The sequence below is a fragment of the Lampetra planeri genome, unplaced genomic scaffold (genome assembly GCF_965212315.1).
Source record: "Lampetra planeri unplaced genomic scaffold, kcLamPlan1.2.h2 scaffold_230, whole genome shotgun sequence".
Lineage (NCBI taxonomy): Eukaryota > Metazoa > Chordata > Hyperoartia > Petromyzontiformes > Petromyzontidae > Lampetra > Lampetra planeri.
This window is the reverse complement of record NW_027615062.1, coordinates 33,430-57,326: the sequence shown is the minus strand read 5'-3', so window position 1 is coordinate 57,326 and position 23,897 is coordinate 33,430. Positions and strand designations below refer to the sequence as shown.

General features: G+C 54.7%; 1 protein-coding gene across 3 annotated transcripts; it reads left to right on the top strand.

The window, feature by feature from the left end:
• The first annotated feature begins 740 nt into the window (after positions 1-740).
• Positions 741-21,892, top strand: LOC144740552 (MOB kinase activator 3B-like). Of its 3 annotated transcripts, XM_078623396.1 has the most exons (6): positions 741-989; positions 1,751-1,843; positions 5,315-5,381; positions 9,998-10,966; positions 14,593-14,795; positions 15,693-21,892. In XM_078623396.1, exons 4-6 carry the CDS (start codon positions 10,549-10,551, stop codon positions 15,720-15,722), a joined length of 651 nt encoding a protein of 216 aa, XP_078479522.1. In that variant the 5' UTR covers positions 741-989; positions 1,751-1,843; positions 5,315-5,381; positions 9,998-10,548; the 3' UTR covers positions 15,723-21,892. The 3 variants fall into 3 exon arrangements, with proteins under 3 accessions (XP_078479522.1, XP_078479521.1, XP_078479523.1); XM_078623395.1 differs by lacking the exon at positions 5,315-5,381; XM_078623397.1 differs by lacking the exons at positions 1,751-1,843; positions 5,315-5,381.
• The last annotated feature ends 2,005 nt before the right edge of the window (positions 21,893-23,897 follow it).

Below are 23,897 nucleotides of genomic sequence, written 5' to 3'. Positions count from 1 at the left end.
TGCACGCGTGTGACTTGATAGAGTCCACTTCCCCCCTACCCCTGCACGTGTGTGACTTGGTAGAGTCCACTTCCCCCCTACCCCTGCACGTGTGCGACTTGGTAGAGTCCACTTCCCCCCCTACCCCTGCACGTGTGCGACTTGGTAGAGTCCACTTCCCCCCCTACCCCTGCACGTGTGCGACTTGATAGAGTCCACTTCCCCCCCTACCCCTGCACGTGTGTGACTTGGTAGAGTCCACTTCCCCCCCCTACCCCTGCACGTGTGCGACTTGATAGAGTCCACTTCCCCCCCTACCCCTGCACGTGTGTGACTTGGTAGAGTCCACTTCCCCCCCTACCCCTGCACGTGTGCGACTTGATAGAGTCCACTTCCCCCCCCTACCCCTACACGTGTGCGACTTGGTAGAGTCCACTTCCCCCCCCTACCCCTGCACGTGTGTGACTTGGTAGAGTCCACTTCCCCCCCTACCCCTACACGTGTGCGACTTGGTAGAGTCCACTTCCCCCCTACCCCTGCACGTGTGTGACTTGGTAGAGTCCACTTCCCCCCCTACCCCTGCATGTGTGTGACTTGATAGAGTCCACTTCCCCCCCTACCCCTGCACGTGTGTCACTTGGTAGAGTCCACTTCCCCCCTACCCCTGCACGTGTGTGACTTGGTAGAGTCCATTTCCCCCTACCCCGGGGGGGGGTGTGTGGAGTTCTGTCCGCACTTGGTTTCGTCCTTTCACCCCCCCCCACCCTCCCCACCCCGAAAGCGGAACCCGCGAAACGATTCGGCGGAACTTGCCAAGAGCGGCGCCTTTCGCTTTAAATGACAGCGGCGTCACGGCGTCCGTAGTAAGTGGGCCACTTGCACGGCCACACCGCGGCTACAAACGCGTCCCGGGCCTTCGTTCGACCCCTGCCCTGTCCTTCCCCACGATCGCCGCGGTTCTGCCGTGCGGGCAGCGCGGGCGGGCAGCGCGGGCAGGCTGAGCCCTTGAGGTGAGGCCTAGTGCCCGCAGGATGGTTCGCGTTACCCACCACCACGCACGGGTGTAGATGTCTGTGATGATGATTTCGATTTAAAGCTTTCGTGACTGCAGGGATTCATCTTCTTGGTTCTTTCGGTAAAGTCACGTAGAATGGAAATAATAAAATAATAAAAATTAAACATAATAATATAATTCTCACGACGTTTCATTCAGACTGTCTCCTCGACAGACCTGCTCTCCACCTGAGGACGGCTACTTGCGTTGTGGCCGAAACGTCGTGAGAATTATTTTATTATGTTTTATTTTTATTTTATTATTTCCATTCTACGTGACTTTACCGAAAGAACCAAGAAGATGAATCCCTGCAGTCACGAAAGCTTTAAATCGAAATTTGACCGTTGTGTCAAATAATTACTGGCAGTAATACCGGTACATCCATCATCGTCGTATTTCTGGGTGGATAAAATGAGTAGGTACTATAAATATATTTTTTTAAATCAAAAGTCAGGAGTTGTTAGTCCTGTAAAGAGCATCTTGGTAGGTGGCAGAACGCCCTGTGCCTGTGCAAGTGTGTCAATCCACAGCTGGATGAGGACAGGGCTTTAAAAAAATCATACTTCACCACACTGGTTGGTGAAGGCAGAGGAACATATGTTGGAGGAGCTTAGACGTACAGGACAATGTTCTACACTTACCCTCTTCGTATCGTATTCATAATCACGCACTGCCTGTTGATGAACCAATGTGCTTGTGTGTGTGTGGTGTCTGAAGGCAGGGTAGGTGGGTCACGCAGATCACCGTGAGCTGTCAGACTGCGAGGTGGGCAGAAGGGGGCACTGCGTCCGTGAACCTCTGCACGTGTTGGTGGGTTTCCTCCGGGGTTCCACAGCGTTCCTCAGCAATACATCTTTAACATACAACTGAGGGGAAAACACACGGCGGTTGAGGATTCTTGTGGAAGAGTTCTGAGAAGCGGCGAAACTTCCCCGGGTCAACGCTGTGGTTACAATTGTCCGGCAATTCGTCATTGTTACAGTAACATCGCCATTCAGTTCGGGGGGATTCCAGTTGAAGCGCATGAATGAAAAAAAAAGTCATCACTCAAAGTGAAAAAAAGTGGTTTCCTAGTCGTGGTAATACTAATACTAATGATTTACTTGATACAGCTTTCGGGCTGTGACGGTTCCACCTGAAGACGGAAGCTTGTGTTGCCTCCGAAACGTCGTGATTTTTGTTTTTATTTTTTTATTTTACTTTTATTAATTTCATTTTTTTACCTACGTGACTTTACCGAAAAAACCTCAGAATATCAATCCTTGCAGTCACGAAAGCTTCAAATCTAGAATTAATGATAAGACTTTTTTTTTATGAGGGCACTACTGCATGGAGATGTTTGGCCATGAATTCCGTTCACGAGAGTGTGGCTTCATGTAGGAGAAGACCAATCGTACTGTAATGGGAGGAAAACCCCAACACGGCTCCCTGAAAAGCCGGGTCCAGTCAGCCCATTTACCGTACTGCCACTCTCTGGCCAGCAAGCAAAGTAACCGGGCGTCAACCTCCCGGTCAGTTTCTTCAAATCTCGTTCGCTTGAATAAACATGGCTTATTCGAGTGAAAAGGCAAAGCAGTAACCCCCCCATGTGAGAGAGGAGGATGAGGGGGAGGCGAAGGACACTCACTGGCAGGGTTCCAGTGGTCACTCGGCCTCGTAAAGGAACCCAGGATGTAGGGGCCCCAGTGTAAAAGCCATTGTGTTGCCATCTGGGGTCCTGTACCCTGCTACAATCACCAAGGCAGGCGGGGGCTCGCAAGTTACGTAATTTCTCTCCTAATTCGGCTTGAGAGTGAACCACCACCCACCTTCCTCGTGTCTCATCGAAGTGCTGCTCTGTGTCACCGCTATGAAGCCCTGTAAGCCACTCTGTGGGCTGAATACCTTTTACAACGCAGTGTTCCATCCACTGCTGGATCGAGGTCCCCTCCCCCACTTTGTGACGCTCATGGGGGGCCGCTTGACCCAAACGTTGTTCTGCTGGTCGGTGCGGCTTGGTGAAGGGGCTGGAGCCCAGGACTGGTTCAGACATCGCTCGCCACCCGTGGTGGCGCCAACCCCATGGTGGCGCCAACCCCGCTCTTGTAAATAAATTTAACAATTTAGCTCTTTTTTTTTTGTCCAGGATTCGTATTCACTGAGTCTCAAGATTATTTGCAGTAGGGCCCTGCTGTTGTATTGCGATGTTTGGCTAGTGCGCGTGTGTGGCAAAGCCATCGCCCGCTGTTTCTTGTAATTATTTTTTTGCGCACAATTATCGTCAGCTAAAAAAACCCCAAATTTAATGACCCAAATCGCAATTTGCGCGACCGCCGCCACCAACACTGCACCCAGTTTCCACTGAGCGCGTTTGCGACGGGCACTTTTATTTCTGGCCGCCGATGCTGGCGAGCGATTAAGCCCAGCATGTGATTTGCGGATGAGGCTTAACTGGATTGTTTCTGCAAGAAGAGGGCTCAGGCAGGTTAGGACTGGCGCTTATCAGAGTGCCCACCCCTGACGATGACCCAGTTCCAACAAAGGCGGTATTGTCTGATGGGTGAACTCTAATTTTAGAAGATAAAGTTTTAACTCTTGCCCAACACAGACCCAAAGGCCCAAACACGTCAAGCGGCCAGCATCAAGCAGCACTGTGAAAGTCGTAATCGATAGTCTAACAAATTGCTTGAATTGAGCAGGGTTATTATTTTTATTGTTATACAAACTTGGGGGAAAGAGACGATGGGAGGGGATTTCAAAGTGGAGCAGTGTGAAGGAAGATGCAAAAAGAGAAGCGTTGTGATCTGCAGTGCGGTGGTGAGGAGTGGATGGATGAGTGAGTTAGTGAGTCGGTGAGATTTGTTGAGAGTGGGTGTGTTGTTGTGTATGTATTTATGTTCCTGGAGGAACCCCTCAAAGTGCACTTAGCCTGGCACAGGCGCCGTGGCGATGTCACCGTCACTTAGTGGCGAACGGCGGCTATTGGTATTCATGTTGGACTTCTTTCGCACCGTGCGTAGCCAACCTTGCTAAGCAGAGGTGCGGCGGGGACAATGAACGCAAAAAAAAGCAGTTCTGCAGAAATTATTTTTCAATTTCGAAAAGTTTTTACAAAAAGGAAACGAGTTGCGGCCTGCAGGGTGGTGGTGATTGACCGCGATGGATGAGACTGCCGACCGAATCACTAACATGCGAGGAGGCGTCAGTGAGCGAGGTTCATAGCTGTCCGAATAAAGAAGTGCATGAGAGGGTAGCCCGTCATTGCTGCAATTTTTTTAATAAGAACAAAAAATTACCCTTTTCATCCAGGAAAACCTCATTTAGTCTCAAGACTGTTCAGAAGGGTCCTGCTGCTTGGGGATGTTTGGCTAATTTGTTTTTAAATCAGGGTTTTGCTTCATGTGGGAGGAAACCTCGAGAACCAGGAGGAACCCCACATATGCGAGGAGACCATCATGCTCACTCTAAAACTATAAACTATTTATCTTTTATCAGGTACAGTCCACTGAGCTTTGTCGCTTTTTTTCAGAAGTGACCTGGCCACAAATTATAGCTCAACGAAGTGGCTTATGTGGTAATTTATAGCAGCCCAATGCTCTTAACGTACGCCAATTCTAAAGGTGGAGGGAAAAACTGGATGACCCCGGAGAAAAATCCACGCGACTACGGGGAGAGCACCCAAACTCCAAATATACAGGCGTCGGGGTTGGGATTGAATCCACGACCTCCTGTATACCAGGCGAGGTAGTTAACATTTCACCACCACAGTGTCCCTTGTGCAGCTCATCGACCTACTTGCTGTCCTGTCATCTAGAACAGTGTGGGGGGCGTCTCATACTCGGTGATAAAATGTGTTTTCTATCCACAAACTCTAGATTTCAGGCGCCCACTACCACCACCACGCCCATAACTTCCCCTGTGTTTATCTTTAGATGCAGTGTGTACTTGTAGCTAATGTCCCATGCTAATCGGTGGCGCCAGCAACAGAAATGTTTCTTTTGCTGATTGGCAACGTTTTTAGTAATCGGCAGTTTCATTCAATCCGTTAAACCCTTAACTTAAAACGAAAGCCCTTTGTGACCAAAAGTGAAATTTTTCACGAAATAGCTTGTTCATCGAGAAACTCTACAGTGATAATCCACATCCTTTTATACATTTATGTATTTTAAACTTACAAATAAGAGTATTCTCAATTTCCTGTAATATGTGTTTTGGCCAAGATTCCAATTTGCTTGCATTTGCTCTAATTTTTCATTTTGCTTTCTTCTCATTACTTTCTTTTCTTGCTGTTGCTCTTGTCAGTGTAGCGACCCAGGGTGCGGTCGCCTCTTACAAGCGAGTCTCGCGCTCGTCCCCAAGTTCTCGCTTGGTAAAACAAATCGACGCGTGAACTTCTACTGCAGATCGGCCCCGACGCGGCTATCCCACGCACGCGTTTGCCGAGGGCCAGGCCTGGCTGCACGGAGCCAGACTTGGCTGCGGCGGCAGGGACGGTCGACTTGTGACTGCGTGTGGCTGCCAGGACCCCCCCCACCCACAAACACTGCTGCGTGCCACCGCCAGAGTGTTGTTGTGAGCCGGAGCTGCCCCTCGTTACACAAGCGGCAGCCATAAATTCTGGACGCCGGTAAATTCACGTCCCAGTGTGACTGTACTGGCGCGGTGAGCAGTGGGGGCCGGTCGTGGTGAGACGGAGGGGGGGGGCGGGGTGGCGTGATGTGGCGTGATGCATAGTACAGGCGTGCAAGCCCTTCTATAAACACGCAAACAAAGACAGAAACAGGCACACACCTCCATACATACCCCTGTAGACACACACACACACTTTCGTACATACCTAGATACAACAACAACCGCCATTCGCCACTAAGTGGCGGTGATGTCACCACGGCGCTTGTGCCAGGCTATGTGCACGTTGAGGCCACGTGAAGTGTCGAACGCCCGCTGGCAGGAGGTCACGGGGCAGACCCAGTTGCTACGGGTCGACCAACCTGAGAGGACTGGCCGATACACCACCTGTACCCCCTACTGTGCCAACTTGCTGTGCTTTAGCCACCCGGCGCTCCGCTCGTTGTGAGCGTCGCTCCTCTGCCCTCCGTTGTTGCTGGAGGGCGACTGCCTCCATCTGCCCAGTAAGCGTCCTTCACGAGCCTCCTCCACAGAGGCCGATCTTGACACCGCTGGTACCAGTCATCGGCAAGTCCACTCAGCTCCACATCCTTTTGTACCACATCACTCCATCTCTTCTCTAACCCGTGCTGTGCCCGTTTAGCCCCCTCGATCCGGCCGAACACAAGCTGTTTAGGCATGCAGTGGCTGGGCATGCGGGCTACATGACCCAGCCAACGCAGCCTTGCCTGCCAGAGGAACTCACCGATGGGACTTTGTCCATGTTTTGCAAGCGTAGAGAAGGGCATGACTGTAACCGAGAAGACCTTAAGCTTCGTGGAGCGACAGACCAGGTAGCTTCCACACAGCGTTACGCAACCGATGAAAAGATAAAGCCGCTCGACTGATTCGGAGTGAGACTTCTGCTGTCTAACCGGAGCCGGTCATGTGCACACTGCCCAGGTATGGGAAACTCTCCAATCTCCACAACTGCCCCATCACCAATTGGGAGTTGTGGGGGTGGAGTGTCTGATGGTACAAAATGCCCAAGCAGGTGCTTAGTTTTGGTGGCGCTGATGGTAAGGTCCCACCTGTTAATGGCAAGCTCCAGGTTCAGCAGCAGCGTCTCCAACTCCTCCTCTGAGTGAGCTGCAATTACCAGATCATCGGCATACATAACATGGTTGACCAATAGGGAGCCATCCCTTGACCGCACACGGGCATCGATCAGCCTCTCCTTGTATCTGTACCAGATGGAAATTCCTCCGGTACAGCTACTGAAGGCTTCACGAACTCCGTGGTCGAAATAGATGTTAAATAATGTGGGAGACAGGACATCCCTGTCACACCCCAAGGTGAACAGGGAATGGCTCCGACTCCCGGCCACGTAGTTTTACCCGGGCCCGCTCACCATCATGGTGGTCCTTAATGACCTTCATAAATACCCGTATAGACACACAGACACACCTCCGTACATACCTCTATACATACCGACCATAGTGATGCACACACCTCCATACAAAGACAAAGATCCCCCGTATAGACTTAATATACTTTTGGGTCAAGTGCTGTTAGCGTACACCTGTGAAGTGGCATGGCACATGAGGGGTGGGCGGCCAGCACTCCACCCAATCCGCCTTTGTCTCCGCAGTGGCGATGGTTACACACCGCACAGGTACTCATTTGAGGCTGAGTCGACAAACGGGAGGCCCTCATACATAGACATACACACAATGAAACAGACACCCGTCTGCATACAAAGCCCATACACACATCTCTATGACACACACATGTAATTACGGGCACACACGTGACTATTACACACACCTCTATACAATGAAAACAGCAACCGCTGGCGGTGACATCACCACAGCACTTGTGCCAGGCTAGGTGCACTTGAGGCCATGTGAAGTGTCGGAAGGCTTGCTGGCAGGAGGTCATGGAGCAGGCCCCGGTGTTACGAGTCGACTGGCTGAGATGACTGGCAGATGCACCACTTGCGTGCCCCACTCTTCATTTTAGCCGACAGATTGCCTCCTTCACACAGACACACTCGCATGTACCCCCGCACACACACACACACCCAAGCACAGCGCATACGCACGTAATCCACACATTCTCCCTGCAGTGAATACCTCCACACACTTCAAAACACACACACAATTCAATGCATGCCCCCTATCATACACACAACTGCACATACTGGCGTAAACACGCCCACCCACACACACCCCCACGCACGTCACAGCACATCTGCTGGTGTTTACCGTTCTCTCTCTCTCTGCGTCCTGTCAGTGCTGGGCCGTGCGTGCGTGCGCGCTGTGGGAGAGTGATCACTCCACACGTTGCCGTCGGCTCAAACTCGCTGAAACTTACACGGAGGCCTTACTTGTTAGAAGCGCTGCGCTGCCACGAGGGGTCAGGGCGTTGGGGGCGGGGGGGGGGATCTTGTCGCGTTTGTTGTTGCCAGAGCGGCGAGCATAGCGAGTGGGTTAATTTCCATCTGTAAGCGGAATGGAGCGTTACCCCCCTCCGACCCCCCCCACCCCCCCCGGCATGCGACGGCTTTCTCAGGTTCTGTTTCCGACCCGCGTGCACAACCAAATTGTTACGCGATGGCCTTTTAACGCGGCGATCGGAGACCATCAACACGCTGCACTTTCGAAACCCTGTTTATAAATCGCAGCTCGCTCCGTGCGAGTCCGCGAGCCTCCATGTGTTGTTTGGGCTGCTCTGTGCGAGTCCGTCGGTGTCTATGTACGAGTAGACGTCTGTGAAAAAGAGCTTCCTAGCTTATCGGATTCTGTTGTAGATCTATGGACCTCAATGTGAGTCGGACCGTTACTGGGCAGAGACCATCAATCCGCTCGCACCTGGGAGCCGGTTTTACTCGCAGCGACCAAAACCTGGATTTGAAGCCAGGATCTATCTCGGTGGCGTTGGCACGGCGCTCTGACCTCCGAGCCACCCTGGCCTCCCGCCAGAGGTCGCAACCGGGTACCTGATACCCGTACCCTACCCGATACCCGGCTACCCGTACCCGGCCGGGTACGGGTACCCGTTTGCGACCCTGGTGCGGCCGGGTACGGGTACGGATAAGCCGTGAGTCACCGTTTGTCACTCATTTCCCAACGTCTTGTTTCTTCTCACAATTCAAGTTCCTAGAATCAACCCACCCGCGCCTGCAACATGGCTTCATCCCAGAGGTCGCAATCGGGTACCCGATACCCGTACCCTACCCGATACCCGGCCGGGTACGGGTAGCCGGGTATCGGGTAGGGTACGGGTAGGGTACGGGTACCCATTTGCGACCCTGGTGCGGCCGGGTACGGGTAAGGAATCAAAACCCGTTTGCGACCTCTGCCTCCCGCCTTTGCCCGCTGGCTTGTTCGCGCGGGCAAACGTCGCTCCGCTTTCGGCGATCTCGCAACTCTTGAAGCGGCACGGCCGCTGTGTTTGTGGAGCAGCTGCGAGCGGATCCACAAGGGGGGGCCTTGGCTCCTGCGTTTAGTTTTTTTGGCCCGTGGTTTTTTTCCACGGGGCAACTGCATTTCCTAACGCGGGAGCCCTTTCACAATATGCCCGTTGCGAGTGTTTTTTCGCGATTCCTGATGTGTTTTTTCGCGATTGCGTGTCGGATAAGGGAGGAGGCTGTCCCCCCCCCCTCTCTCTCTGTTATCGTGGAGCAAGTGCTGAGAAGTGGTCGTGTCGCTCAGGGGTATTTATAATGGCTGGCAAGTCGAAGCGATTTCCTGTTCCAGTGAGCAACGAGGCCATACCCGTCTCCTGTTTACAGCCCCCCCACGCTCAGTTGGTGGAAGTTCCACGCTCCTATGGCAGGGGAAGTCTGTCCATTGCACAGCCACTGTTGACGTCACCACAAAATGTTGCTCGCTCGTCTCGTCAACCCTGTAGGGGGATGATGGTTTAAGTCAACCCCCCCCCCACCCCACACCGGGGATTGAACTCTGAACCTTCCGATGGAGGGTGGAGCACGCTGGACGCTGGCAGTCCACATTCTGGTTCTTGTTTTGATTTTGGACTGCACAAAAAATGTTAATCTGAGACTGCTCATCAGGAAACTTGACCAAATAAATCGTTTTTATCAAATGCCGCATGGTGTATGTGGGATATCATCTCGTCCCCATTAATCATTCCCTTCCATCTCTCAGTATATTTGTGTCCTCTGAGAAGGGCCATTGCCTGAAACCTCGCCGATGCGTTCCCGGCCACTGTCAAAATCCACAGCGCTTTTGACAGATGGTGGCTATTGAAATAAATTGTCTCCTCCCGCCCGGGTGTCTCACGGCTCGGTGAGGAGCATCGCAATTGTTTTCGGAGCCCGTGCCTACTCCGATCCCCACGTCTCTCTTGCAGGTTGTGGCGAGGCTGTACGTACGGACGCACGTACGGACGGGGCAACGCTCTGCCCGCAATGCCCTCGGCGCTGCTGCCGTAACCGCGAGTGTGGAGTCGCCGACGTGGTTTGGACCCGACACCTGATGTCCGTCGTTCCGAGCATCCGCCCAGGTCAACGGTTCTCGGGGAAATCTCGCCAGCGGGCTGACGCCGCCGCAAGCCGCGGAGCGGAGACGCGGGAGGTGACGTCACCGCAGCCCTTACGCTAAAACCGACGCTCCAAACGAAACCAAAGAGAAACGATCGACAGCAAAGACCAACAGCTGGGCTTGGATGTCAACGCTGTCGCAGTAAAAACATCAACATCATCGTTAAATATCAATCCCGCGCCTCCCATGTAGCGCATCTCAAGGTGCAAGTGTTTACAACCGCAGTAGCGACCGCAGCAGGCAGTAGCAGCAAAGTCAAGATCATTTTGTTTTGACCAGGTGAGGACTCGAGAGAGAGAGAGAGACGGAGTGACCTGCTGCCACCAGCAGCCGCAGCTGCAGCAGCGCAACCGGCTCGCGATGGCGCTCGCTCTCAACAAGGTGTTCAACAAGGACAAGACGTTCCGGCCGAAGCGCAAGTTCGAGCCGGGCACGCAGCGCTTCGAGCTGCACAAGCGGGCACAGGCCTCGCTGCACTCGGGCCTCGACCTGCGCACCGTGGTGCAGCTGCCGGCCGACGAGGACGCCAACGACTGGATGGCGGTGCACGTGGTCGACTTCTTCAACCGCGTCAACCTCATCTACGGCACGGTGGGGGAGTTCTGCACGGCCCACACGTGCCCCGTCATGTCGGGCGGCCCGCGCTACGAGTACCGCTGGCAGGACGACGGCGCCTACCGTCGCCCCACCGCCGTGCCGGCGCCGCAGTACATGAGCCTGCTCATGGACTGGATCGAGGCGCAGATCAACAACGAGCACATCTTCCCCACCAGCACCGGTAGGCACGCCTGCTGCTGCTCACTCCTCGCTGCCCGCTGCTCGCAGTGCACTACAAACTGCTCCCTGCAAACTGCTCGCTGCCAACTCCACAGTGCTCGCTGTTCGCAGCTGCTGTAATCGCAGTTGCTGAACACAGGCCCAGAGACCCAGCATGCCAAGCGGCCCGCAGCAAACTGCACTTGTTGCAGGCATTGCGTCCCCGTATCGTGAAACCACGAGACTTGATTTTGACCGAGAGGTGACCGGGTCGGAGGCCAGAGCGCCGAGGTCCTGGGCTCGATCCGAGCGGCTACCGGTGATTGAACCGGGTCCTTGAGTGCAGCGCGTTGATGGTCTCAGGCCGGTCACCAATGACGACAAAATCCCCATCACGTTTGTTTCAGCTCTGAGAATGAAAACATTGCTTCGACCGTCGTGCGACGAAAACTCGCTCGCACGTGTAGAGCGAGCGAGGTGGGTAAGTGCCGCTCTCGGAAGGCGGCTCTGTGACATCCCCTTCCGCGGACCATTCTTCAACACGAAGCATCGCACCGCCACGTTGGGCTTTCGGACAAATTCTTTTGACTCGTGGCGATGCGACACCTTTCTCGCGCGGTCGGAACAACGTGGGGGGGGGGGGGGGGAATTGATCGACGTGCAAATTTGAATCGATGCTTTCTTGCGTGCTCGCTGAGTCACCGCTTGCAAGGCCATCCCGGCAAGCAGGATGTAACTCTGGCTACGCGAGACGTCATCACGGGAGGTATTGCGCACAGCCGCGCGTGGAGTGGCGTCGAGTAGCCGCTCACTTCACAGGGCACTTCCACCCCCCCCCGTCACCTGGAGTCTGAGAGCCGTGCGGCTCCCAGCAGCTGTAGCGCTGTAGCAACAGGAGTGCAAACAACACGCCCGAGTCACACGCGTGCCCAGGCTCCCAGCAGCTGTAGCGCTGTAGCAGCAGGAGTGCAAACAACACACCCAAGTCGCACACGTGCCCAGGCCTCCCAGCCATGAGCTCATCGCCACGATTGACTGAGCAGGTGCAGGTGTGTACAGGTGCCTGTGTGTGTGTGCGTGTGCGGAGTGGTAGTGTAGTAATTAGCAGACTGCACTTAGAACATGGTGATCTGAGTTGGGTTTCCGCTCGCAGCAAATATCAGTGGCGAATATCTAAAAAAAAAAATGTCTTGGCCTCCCCACAAGATTGCCTGGTCCAGTGTGTAATCATCTTCACGGCGGAGAGAAGAGGTGGCCGGGCATGGTTCTGGCCACACCACCCACTCATATGCCACTTAAACCTTCATGGGTGCTTGCTGACACCACTTGCCCTAAATCTGCTGTTGATGCCATTGGGAATGTTAGCGTTAGTTCAATACAAGCACTGGACTGGCTATGACATTCAACGTCTCAACGGCAAAGTCAGGCTTGTTTAAACCAGCACTGGTGAAATGCCAGATGTTTACAGACAAGTTTCGGCACAGACTCCGCAATACGCAACGCAGGGAAATCATTGGCGGTCATCGTAGAATGAGCCACAAAATAAATAATTTTCCGCGCCGCGTCCGGTTGTGTTTTGAGCGATGACGTCAACTTCCTCGGGGTAGATGCAGCCGGCACGTTCTGGCTACGAGCCGCACAACCGGGCAACTTGCACTACCCGCGGCCAGGGCTGTTCAACGACGACCGGTGACCGATTTCAGAATCGGTTATCGGTTCAGAGTCGGGAACCGGTAGCCGATTCCATTGGAATGGGAGTAATAATCGCACTGATTGACATACGAACCGCACTTTGACCCGCCTCCGATTAGCACGGTTGGCTACGTTCGGCGCAAAAGAAGTTCAGCATACATACGAGGCGCAGTCCTGCAATCGCTTCCACGCACACACTGCTAGTGGAAGGGGCCCTCCACTCAAGGGAGTTGTATGTTGAACTCCTTGGCCTACTCTTCATCTTGGAAGAGGTTGTCATGCCAATACTCTACCCCACCGCGTGCGGCCTACCGATGACTGACCAACTGCGGCTGAGTTCACTTACACCGCTGTTGAGTGGGCAGAGGCGGTGGAGAGATTCTAGAAACTTTTCCCCCATTGTTTGGACGGCCGTGCCGGGAGGTGGAATCGAACCGACGACCGCTGCATCGCAACTCCAGTGTGGTGCCGACCGTTCCACCGCCACCGCCGTGGGTAGAAGACCCCCTTGCATAGTTGTTTCTTCGGTGCAGAGAACCGGGATTAGCCGGTTTCTACAGCGTTTCCTTCTCGCCGTTATCGTGGCAAAATGCAAAAAAACTGTTTTAACAAACGCTCATAACCCCACGCAGACGCACGCACGCGCAGACGCACGCACGCAGTGCTCGCAGAGCAGAGGAAGTCGCCTTGTGCACCACTTAATTGTGCACGTGTTTGTTTGTGTTTGACTGGGTGCGATATTCATCGCATACATGCAAACCGTGTAAGGTGTAGATTAAAACATGTTCCTATGTACGTGCGCATGGGTGTGTGTGAGTGTGTGTGTACTTGTGTGTGGGCGCGCGTGTAGTTTGACTTGTGGCGAGCGGTGGTGCAGTGGTTATCGCTACGCTGCGCTTTGAACCCGGTGACCCGAGTTCGATTCCCAGCAAACAGTGATGATTATTTGAACGGATCCTGGGCCTCCCCTAGGTCGACTCAAATGAGTACCTGGTGCGGTGTGTAAACTTCGCCACTCGGGAGGCAAAGGCGGCCGGGCTTGGTGTTGGCCACCCACCCCCACGTGTGCCGTGCCGGCCTTCATAGGTGTATGTTGGCGTGTATGTGCTTGCGTGTCTGTGCGTGTGTGTGTATTTGCATGCGTTTATATCTGTGTTTGAGTGTTTGCGCGTGAGTGCGTGCGAGCCTACCCGTCTTTACATGTCTGCTGCGCGTGTGCGTGCGTGCGTGTGAGTGCGTGCGTGCCTACCCGTCTTTACATGTCTGCTGCGCGTGTGCGTGCGTGCGTGCGAGTGCGTGCGTGCCTACCCGTCTTTACATGTCTGCTGCGTGTGTGCGTGCGTGCGTGTGAGTGCGCGTGCGTGCGTGTGCGTGCGTCTCAGTCGACGCCTTCGAGGGATTTTCCAGGGGGAGGTATCTCGCCAGGGGGAGTGAGTTGTGCGTGAGAGCACCGGGGTGAGCCGTGGTGGGATTCCGTGCAGCTGCCTGCGGAGCGGAGCGCCGGGCAGCCTCGCCGCGTCGCCCGGCGCCGCTGGGGAGGGAGGGTGCCAAAGGGGGGCGAACGCCCGCTGTGCAGAGGTGGCCCAGTGGGGCCAGTGGGCCCCCGTGGCCGCGTTGAGATTGCGGGTTCCAATCTGCGCGTGAGACCTCCGACCCGGCTTAAACCGCGTTCTGATTAAACCGCGTTCTGGTTAAACCGCGTTCTGGGTAAACCGCGTTCTGGGTAAACCGGGTCCTCATGCGCAGCGAGAGCCGATGGTCAGAGCGTGGCCACCAGAAATATGTTGAGATGAGATGCGCTGTGAAATTCTGGGGCAGTAAAGCTAGCGGCACTGCATATACAGAGACCCATACCCTGATGGCAAGTACACACACACACATTCATGTTCCTGGAGCTACGGCTATTAAAAGAGTCTCCGCTCCCCTCGCCTCCCTCCGTGGCTCCCGTCTCGCCAGGTGTCCCCTTCCCCAAGAACTTCCAGCAGGTCTGCAAGAAGATCCTGACGCGTCTGTTCCGGGTCTTTGTCCACGTGTACATCCACCACTTTGACCGCATCTCGGCCATGGGAGCCGAGGCCCACGTGAACACCTGCTACAAGCACTTCTACTTCTTCACCACGGCGTTCAACCTCATCGACCGGCGGGAGCTGGAGCCCCTGGTAAGCGCTGTGGTGAAGTTTTGAGCCCATAGCCGGCTCTATTAGAGGGTCGTGATACCTTGCTAGGCTCTGTAAAGGATATTTAAATATTGGCAGGCCCTGTGTAGGATCTTGGAACCTTGGTGGGTGCTATAAAGGATCTTGAGCCATTGGTGGGTGCTGTAGAGAACCCAAAGCCCCTTGGTATAAACTCTCCTGTGTAATAATAACGCTGGTCAACAAAAAAAATACATTGTTGCTGGCCTGGACTTTTGCAGCTGTTTTAGACTAATTTCGGGGTGCTGATTTCAAATCTGATCTCAGATTTGCTCTATCACATCTCATTTTTATGCTATCGGCATACCCCATTTTCATGGATTTTACCCGAAATTAACTCTGTCACTTATGATTGCAAGTTGTTGCGAGTCAGTGACTGCTTTAGTGTTAAAATATGGTGCTGTATTTTTAGGATAGTGTGTTTATAATATCATTTTATGTAGATATCCACATTTATTTAATATTTTTCTTCCGCAGTTTTTTATTGAAAATGCAATATTTGATATCTCAAAAACCTGATGTGATAGACAGAAACTGATGCCAGATTTGGAATCGGCACCCCAAAACCGTTGGAATACCTTATGCCAGAAAAAGTGTGTTGACCAGTGTAATCAATCGGTCCACCCAGGAAAACACGGACGCGTTTTTGTAGCGTCCTTAGGAGACGTCGTCAAGCTCCATGCGCCGTCGCCTCGCACGCGGCTCGGACCGCCCCGTCGTCGCCGCCGCTAATTACATCGTGTGCTGGGCTCTCGACACACCGGGACGCGTTCCCACCGAATCCCGTCGTGCGCTTGGGCTTTGCTTGGTCGTTCGCCGCGATGAATCCGCGTGTCCGCTCTCCTGCTTTGCCGTTCGCAGAAGGAGATGACGCTGAAGATGTGTCACTGAAGATGCGCCGCTGACGGCCGTGCCAGCGTCTCTGGTGTCCAGCGTCTCCTCTGCCACCGTCGTCGCCTTCCTGCACATTGCAGCCTCTCACTGCCTTGTAACCACAATGAGACCTCCCTCAGCCGCTCACTCGCTCGCTCGCTCACTCGCTCACTCGCTCACCCGCACTCTCTGCAACTCGCTCACGGGCTCGCTTGCTCGCTCGCGGACGGAGAGCGAGTAAGAGCCAGCGACACCCAAACCTCGTGTCGCTACGCGCCACTGAATGTAGCTGCCAGCAGCTTCTCTCCCCTCCCCCCCCCCCCCTTGTCGCCTTCCAAACCTTCCGAATAATTCCTCATCACCGCGTCCTCCTCGTCACATCCTCTACCCATCGTGCCTTCTTCACTTGAATGTGATCATCACCGCGGTTGTAGACAGTCACGCCCAGGGCTTAATGCCATCTGGAAAATAATTATGCACCCGGCACACCGCATCCGGCATACCTATCGCTACGGGCTATGGCCCGCTACCTTTTAGTCACGTGCCACCTACTCCAGCGTATACGAGGAGTTGAGTCCTGGACATCCGTCAAGCAGCCTCCAGCTGTGGGCCTCACAGACCGGCACACGACCACTGGGGTCACGTGACCGTGCCCCTTGGCCGTGGTTCCGTGAGTGCGCTACGCAGCCTAAGGGAGAGAGGCTGCTTCTCTTCCACATTTTTAATGGGTTTTTAAACGAATCAACGTGCGTGCTGACGACGTGTTGTAGGGTGCGTTGATTTCAGTCGTAGGTTTTCGCGGTCAACAAATAGGATTAAAAATGTATGTTGGGCTAGGCCGCGTAAAGGTCCTCGCCAAATTTGCGTCGTCAACACCCTCCACAACCTGGCAAAGTCCTGCATGTTGAATTGTCACGCGATGCGACCGTTTTAACAGCGCGACGTGTTTATTGATCCGGCTCACTCGGCCAGAAGCTGCCTTTGTTCCGACTTCCTGGAACTTGTCCTTGAAGATGCTTGACGCAGTTTCAAACGAGGTGTCGCCTATCCAATGGCTCAACTTGGCCATGAGAATTGTCGTCGAGATTGCCGGTGAGGGAGCTGAAATGGTCACGGGTCGGCGCGTTAGAACGCTTGCACGCACGACGGTTTAATTCGACTGCTGCGTCGGATTGGCGGAGGATTTTGACGACCGAAATTTTGCCCACGTCATTAACGTGGAATCGAATCATTCGGGCTTGGGCCGCTCGACCGCAGCGGCGACACCGGGCTCCTAAGTCGAGCGAGTCCGACGGTCTCGGCCCGGTCACCGACGCCGGCACGTTGAGCCGCGTCGTTCGTTCGTTTGGCTAATTTGGATTAACGGCTCGAGAGCAGAGCGTGCCAGACGGCCGCCACTCCTCCTCGTGCAGACGAGAGGCCATCGAAGCGACTCCGGAAGTAGTTTTGTGTCCTCTTCCAGAGGCGGTTTTCCAACACGCGGCGGTCCACTTGCTCTCCGCCAGAAATCTTGGTGGAAAACAGCGCAGCGGTCGGACGATGACGCGGAGGAAATGAAAGCCCCGTTATGGGACCTCGTGGGTACGTCCACTTCTTTCAGACGTCTGCCCCGGCGTGGAAGAGTAGACCAAATACGACAGAGAGGAGCTGTACGGAGCTCCAACAATTCCGCCAGCAGTTGCACGAGCGAGCACTTGCAGGGCTGCTCCTTTACCTCTTAACGGAGAAACGAGGGCGAGTGAGAACCGCGAGGTGACTCAGCCCGCCCTGCGGTTTGTACTTCCGCGCGCGTTAATTGGTGCGTTAATTAACATTCCACTGGAATCGGTTAGCAGTTCACGAATTGAACGGAACTGGGAACCGATTTTGAAAACGTTTGCAGTTTGACAACTCTAATAACTGCACCACTCGGGACCAACGGGATTGGCTGACAGAGGTGGCAGCAGTGTGGTGGTGTCGCTCCGGATTGAATGTCACTCGCCGGGTTTGCCGGCGGTTAAGTCCGTGGCGCTTGCTGTAGCCGGCAGCTGCAGCTGCTGCTGCTGCTGCTGCTGCAGCTGCTGCTGATGCTGCTGCTGCAGCTGCTGCTGCTGCAGGGTTGAGTGTCTCGTTCTTTTCCCGGCGCTGGAACTTTTGTTTGCATTGGTGCCTCGTGCCATCGCACGATTCGCAAACCAGGAACCACACGGTGGGGAACCCGCGCCTGGGTTTGTGGGGAACGGTGTGAGATGTATGATTATGCTAATAATAATGATTATGATGATGACTTATTTACCCAGGAAAGCCACTTCGAGTCAATGAACTCTTTTTCAGGAGGGTCCCGCATTGGAATATTTTGCCAACGCCAGGTGACATTGAGTATTTTAGATATGGGAGCAAACTTGGAGAACCCCGGAGGAAACCTATGCAGTACAGGGGTAGAGAACGTACAAACTCCACAGCCTCGCACACTTGCACACACGTGTACACACTCGCACACACACACTCGCACACACTCGCACACACACACACACACGTGTACACACTCGCACGCACTCGCACGCACTCGCACACCCTTGCACACACTCGCACACACACTCGCACACACTCGCACACACACGTGTACACCCTCGCACACACCCTCGCACACACCCTCGCACGCACTCGCACACACTCGCACACACCCTCGCACACACTCGCACACACTCCACACCCTCGCACACACTCGCACACACTCGCACACACTCGCACACACTCGCACACACACGTGTACACCCTCGCACACCCTCGCACGCACTCGCACACACTCTCGCACACACCCTCGCACACACACTCGCACACACTCGCACACACTCGCACACACTCGCACACACTCGCACACACCCTCGCACGCACACGCACACACTCGCACACACTCGCACACACCCTCGCACACACCCTCGCACACACTCGCACACACTCGCACACACTCGCACACACTCGCACACACTCGCACACACTCGCACTCTGCAGAACGGGGGAGAACGTACGAGCTCGAGGTGTCAAACCCAGGTCCTCCTTCCTGCGGGGCACAAGCGAGGCCACCGTGCCACCCTGCCCGGGCCCCGACGTGCGGACGGCATTGGCTCCGGGGTTTGGTCCTCCGGAGTTCGGCGCTCGTTTCTCGTGACGCGCTTGAGTACGCTCGACGCAGATTCTCTTGTCGGGAGTTTCTTGTTTTATTTCACCGTTCGTTTTATTACAGAAGTCGCCGCCATAATATTCGTGCGTCCGTAGGCCGTGCGTTGGGGGGCGGCCGCCCGCGCCGGCTGAGCAAGCCCCTCCGACGTTGTGACGCACGGAAAGCCACGCCGAGTCGAGCAGCCGACGCTTTCTGAGTCGACGAAATCAAAAAGTTCTGTGAGATTTGCGGACGTTTACAAAGGATGCCGGAGAAATCCTAGCGAGCGTCGTCATCATCATCATCGTTGTCACTGATGAGCAATAGCACTGTCGTTATTGTTGTCACTTCTAATTATCATAACTTCTTTCCGTTATCGCTATCATCATCACTATCAGATTTGTGTTCACTTATCATCAACGTCATCTTCATCATCCCCTTCATCATCACCCAGCTGGGAGGCTAAATCAGCATACAGGAAGCCGAAAGTGGCTGTTGCGGTAAGGAAAGGCTCAACCCGGCCATAGGAATGTGGAATTTGCACCACTGGCTCGGCACTGCCAAATGAAATTGAGCCTGGGGAAGTGACGAACTTGAAACACTTTGAGATTCCAGTTACCCAAGTTGCAACTTGTGATTTAAAATCAACGCAATGTCGCCCGGTTGTACCACAAGGGGTGCCACTTTACTTCAAGAATCAAAACGCCAAGAATTTTAACATTCTTCTGTTTATTTTGTTATCTTAGCTGAAGGGGGTCGACGTTTTCGTTTTATAACCGTCCCCAGCAGAAGGAGCTGTGTCTGTCATGTATCCCTTCGCCAGCCGAGCCACTTGGCTCGCAATCAAAAGGGTCGCGCGCTTTCTCATCGCTGCCCGTGCGGGCACTCTGCCCATCACCGGTGGATACGAGTCATCACATTTTTCGGGCGCCAAGAACGACTGTCTTGTGGCTATACTGGCACCCGCCTTAAGAATGTGAAATTTCCACCACCGGTTCAGGTGTTTGTGGGGGGGTTGTTGTATTGTTGCACCCATCGTGCGTGTCTCGAAGCGGAAGGGTTTATTTAAATCGGCGAGTGAGCAGCATCACCGGTGTTATCGGCTGCGGGGCTACGGAGTGGGCAACAGGCAGAGGTCGCAATCGGGTACCCGATACCCGTACCCTACCCGATACCCGGCTACCCGTACCCGGCCGGGTACGGGTACGAGTACCCGTTCGCGACCCTGGTGCGGCCGGGTTCGGGTAAGGAATCAAAACCCGTTTGCGACCTCTGGCAACAAGGGCAGTGCTGCAGCATGGGCTTTCTCTGCGCCGTCACGCCTCCGAGTGCACGGCGGCTGCCCCTTGGCGACCCTGCGCGCTCTGGGGGCGTTGCGCGCAGGTTTCGCCAAACCCACACGCTGCCCAGCGCGGTGATGCACGGTCAGTAAACCCGCACGGCGCTAAGAGTGCTCCTCAAGCGGTTGATTGGCAGCGATGTGCGCGAGTTGCTGAATCGTCGAATCCGCGGATGGGTGAGAAATGCCCCAGAAGTTAATGCCCCTCCATCCTGGTTTGATGTCCCGGTGACTTTTATTGTTTTTATAAACAGATTCCAAATTTCCGCATTCGTTCGTGGGATGTCACCCATCACGCACGCGGCCAAAGCAGTCACATCGTCACCCGCTCTTGGGCGAGCGAGAAATCTCCGAGCGAGAAATCTTCGGACGTGCTCAGATCAACGGGGCGTTGTCATCCAGGCCGGGATGGCGGTGGAGGCTCGCTCCTTCCCCGTGGGCGTCGCGATCGCCAACTCCTGTCTTGCCAAGACGTGGCGACACAGCTGGTGTGTATTGCTTCCCATCTGCAGTCCATCTGTATGGGGTGTATCCCACTCGCCTGCCGTGTGCGTTGTCCGGTCACTCCGGTTTTCCTCCCACACGTTATTCGAGTTGACCAGTCATCGCAATGTTAGGGGTTGTTGTGCACCGGTTTTGGCTACGCCCCCCCCCCTCCCCCCCGCTCGCTTGCCTGTGCGCGCGTTCCACATTCTTAGCGATGGATTCGCTCTTGGGCGACGTGCCGATCGCCGGCGTCTGTTTCATGATGCTACTCGAGGTAATCCGCCCTCCAGAGGGCCGAGTGAATGAAACCGAGGATGGTGTCAGCTGTGGGGGGGGGGGGGGGGGCTGGTGTCCCCCTGCTGCACGTGGCCTTGTGTCGTGATGGGGCAGCAGGAGGAGGGGGGGGGGATTGATTCTGCCCTCTGAATGTCTGGACACACATTGACCAAATATGGAATGTCAGTTTTGTCGGCACCAATGTTCTTTTTTACATGCAAGGAAGCAACACAAAGTTGGATGCATTACTTTGAGGTGCTGCTTAAGTCGCTGGCCAGCTGGAGCGCATCAATGTGAACCTTGTTTTCGCAAACGACACAGACCCCCCCCCCCCCCCGTTGCCACCCATCCAGATTTCACCCGGGCAGCTCGGGGGGGAAATTGGCACCTGTGCTGTGGTCACGTGGTGGTGGTGGTAGGAATCCATCTGTGCTGAGATCGGCTTCCGGTGTCGAGTTGAACTTTAGCTGCAGTGCCCTGCGCTGTTCTGATGGACCTCGGCCGACTGAGATGGAAGGATCTGAAGGTGGCATTCCGAGCACACTTTGCAGTAAGCTGCGCACAGGTTGTGACCGTATTCTCTGGATCCTAAGACGGACCTATCCTCCTGTATTTTAAAGAAACGTATGCGGGTGCGTCTTGTAATCCAGTCGGGGCGTGCGTCACCGGATTTGTGTAACGGCACCGGTTTTGGTGAGCGTCTTTTTAACCTGGAGAATGCGGTATTCTTATCAGAAAGAAGTTTTTTTGTTTTTACAAAATCAAACAAGAGTTTTGAGAAGATGTTGTTTGTTTTTAAAAGGTGGGGTTTCTGGTTAAGATGCAAACTAAGGACTCCTGATGGCTGTGATGTAAGCTTTTTAAACGGTGGTCGTCAGTTTAGATTGTAAGGCGGATACGAGCTGAGGTCTACTTTTGTGTTCAATAAAAAAAACTCTCGCCGATCAACTCTTTGAGACCTCCTCCTCGGGCGTTTGGCTTCATCTTTGGGAAGCGCAGAGCAGAGGTCGCAACCGGGTACCCGATACCCGTACCCTACCCGATACCCGGCCGGGTACGGTTACGGGTACCCGTTTGCGACCCTGGTGCGGCCGAGTACGGGTACGGGTAGACCGTGAGTCACTGGTGAGTCGCTGTCACTCATTTCCCAACGTCTTGTCTCTTCTCACAATTCAAGTTCCTAGAATCAACCCACCCGCGCCTGCAACATGGCTTCATCCCAGAGGTCGCAATCAGGTACCCGATACCCGTACCCTACCCGTACTCGGCCGGGTACGGGTAGGGTACGGGTACCCGTTTGCGACCCTGGTGCGGCCGGGTACGGGTAAGGAATCAAAACCCGTTTGCGACCTCTGGCGCAGAGTCCCGTGAGCCTGGCGGTGCCGTGCAAGCGCCATGGGGCTCATCACCTTGCTGGCCCGTGTGGGTTGTGTGCGAGTGTGTGCGAATGAATGAACGAGGACCCATATATAAATCTCTCGTAGCGAGGGCCTCCCTTTGCCGATCTCGCAAAGAGTCCTCGCACACTCGATGGAGATCATCCAGCAGTTCACCAGCATTGGCTGGAGGTTGACTCGGCCTATCATCCCTTCAGGGTCGATAAAATAATGAACAACTTGTAGAGAAGTCACCCGTGAATGGAGATACCCCCCTCCCGCCACCCGCCAAATAAATTTGGAATTTCCACGACTGACTCAGGGCTTTAAACAGGCGATGAGCATTAGGATAAATGACGTCTCTCTCTCTTAGCCCTTCTAGAACACGATGAGCGTTTACATAATTCACTCGGTCCGCCACGACCCTTGTAAGGTGGCTTACATGCGGGTCGCCCTGGCGACTCTCCACGCATCCCGGCAAAATATAGAGCGAGAGGGTGGAGGGGAGGGGAAGGAGGCCCCTTCCTTCACTCGTCGCGTTTCATTCCTAGAATCGAAGCCGTGATCCGCGCAGCGCGTGGTCTGGCTGTGGCCGGGTTCTAGAGTTACCGCGACGCAAATAGAACCCGCAGCCCCGCGCGAGAACTGCGCCAAAGCGTGGGCGCCCTCCTCCCCAGCGCGGTTCACCTCGGGCGAATTGATGCGACACAGACAAAGATAAAGACAAAGATCCCCCATATAGCCTTAAAAGACTGCAGGTGCAAGTGCTGTTAGCGAGCACCTATGAAGGCCGCAACGGTACACGAGGGGGTGGGTGGCCAGCACCACGCCCGACCGCCTTTTTCTCCCTAGTGGCAATGTTTACACACCGCACCAGGTACTCATTTCAGGCTGAGTCGACCTAGGGGAGGCCCAGGACCGGTTCAAATAATCGTCACTGGTGTTGGCCGTGAGCGGGAATCGAACCCGGGTCGCCAGGTTCATAGCGCAGCGCGCTAACCGCTACACTACCGCGCCCCATAACAGACACACAGACAACAACACCAACCGCCATTCGCCACGAAGTGGCGGTGACGTCACCACGACGTTTGTGCCAGGCTATGTGCACCATGAGGCCACGTGAAGTGTCGAACGCCCGCTGGCAGGAAGTCACGGGGCAGACCCAGGTGCCACGGGTCGACTGACTGAGATGACCGAGATGACTGGCCGATGCACCACCTTGTGCCCCCTACTGTGCTAACTTGCTGTGCTTTAGCCACCCGGCGCTCCGCTCGTTGTTGTGAGCGTCGCTCCTCCGCCCTCCGTTGTTGTTGGAGGGCGACTGCCTCCAACTGCCCAGTAGTAGCGTCCTTCACGAGCCTCCTCCACAGAGGCCGATCTTGACACCGCTGGTACCAGTCATCGGCAAGTCCACTGAGCTCCACGTCCTCCTGTACCACATTACTCCATCTCTTCTCTAGCCCGTGCCACGCCCGTTTAGCCCCCTCGATCCGGCCGAACAAAAGCTGTTTAGGCATGCGGTGGCTGGGCATGCGGGCTACATGACCCAGCCAATGCCGCCTTGCCTGCCGGAGGAG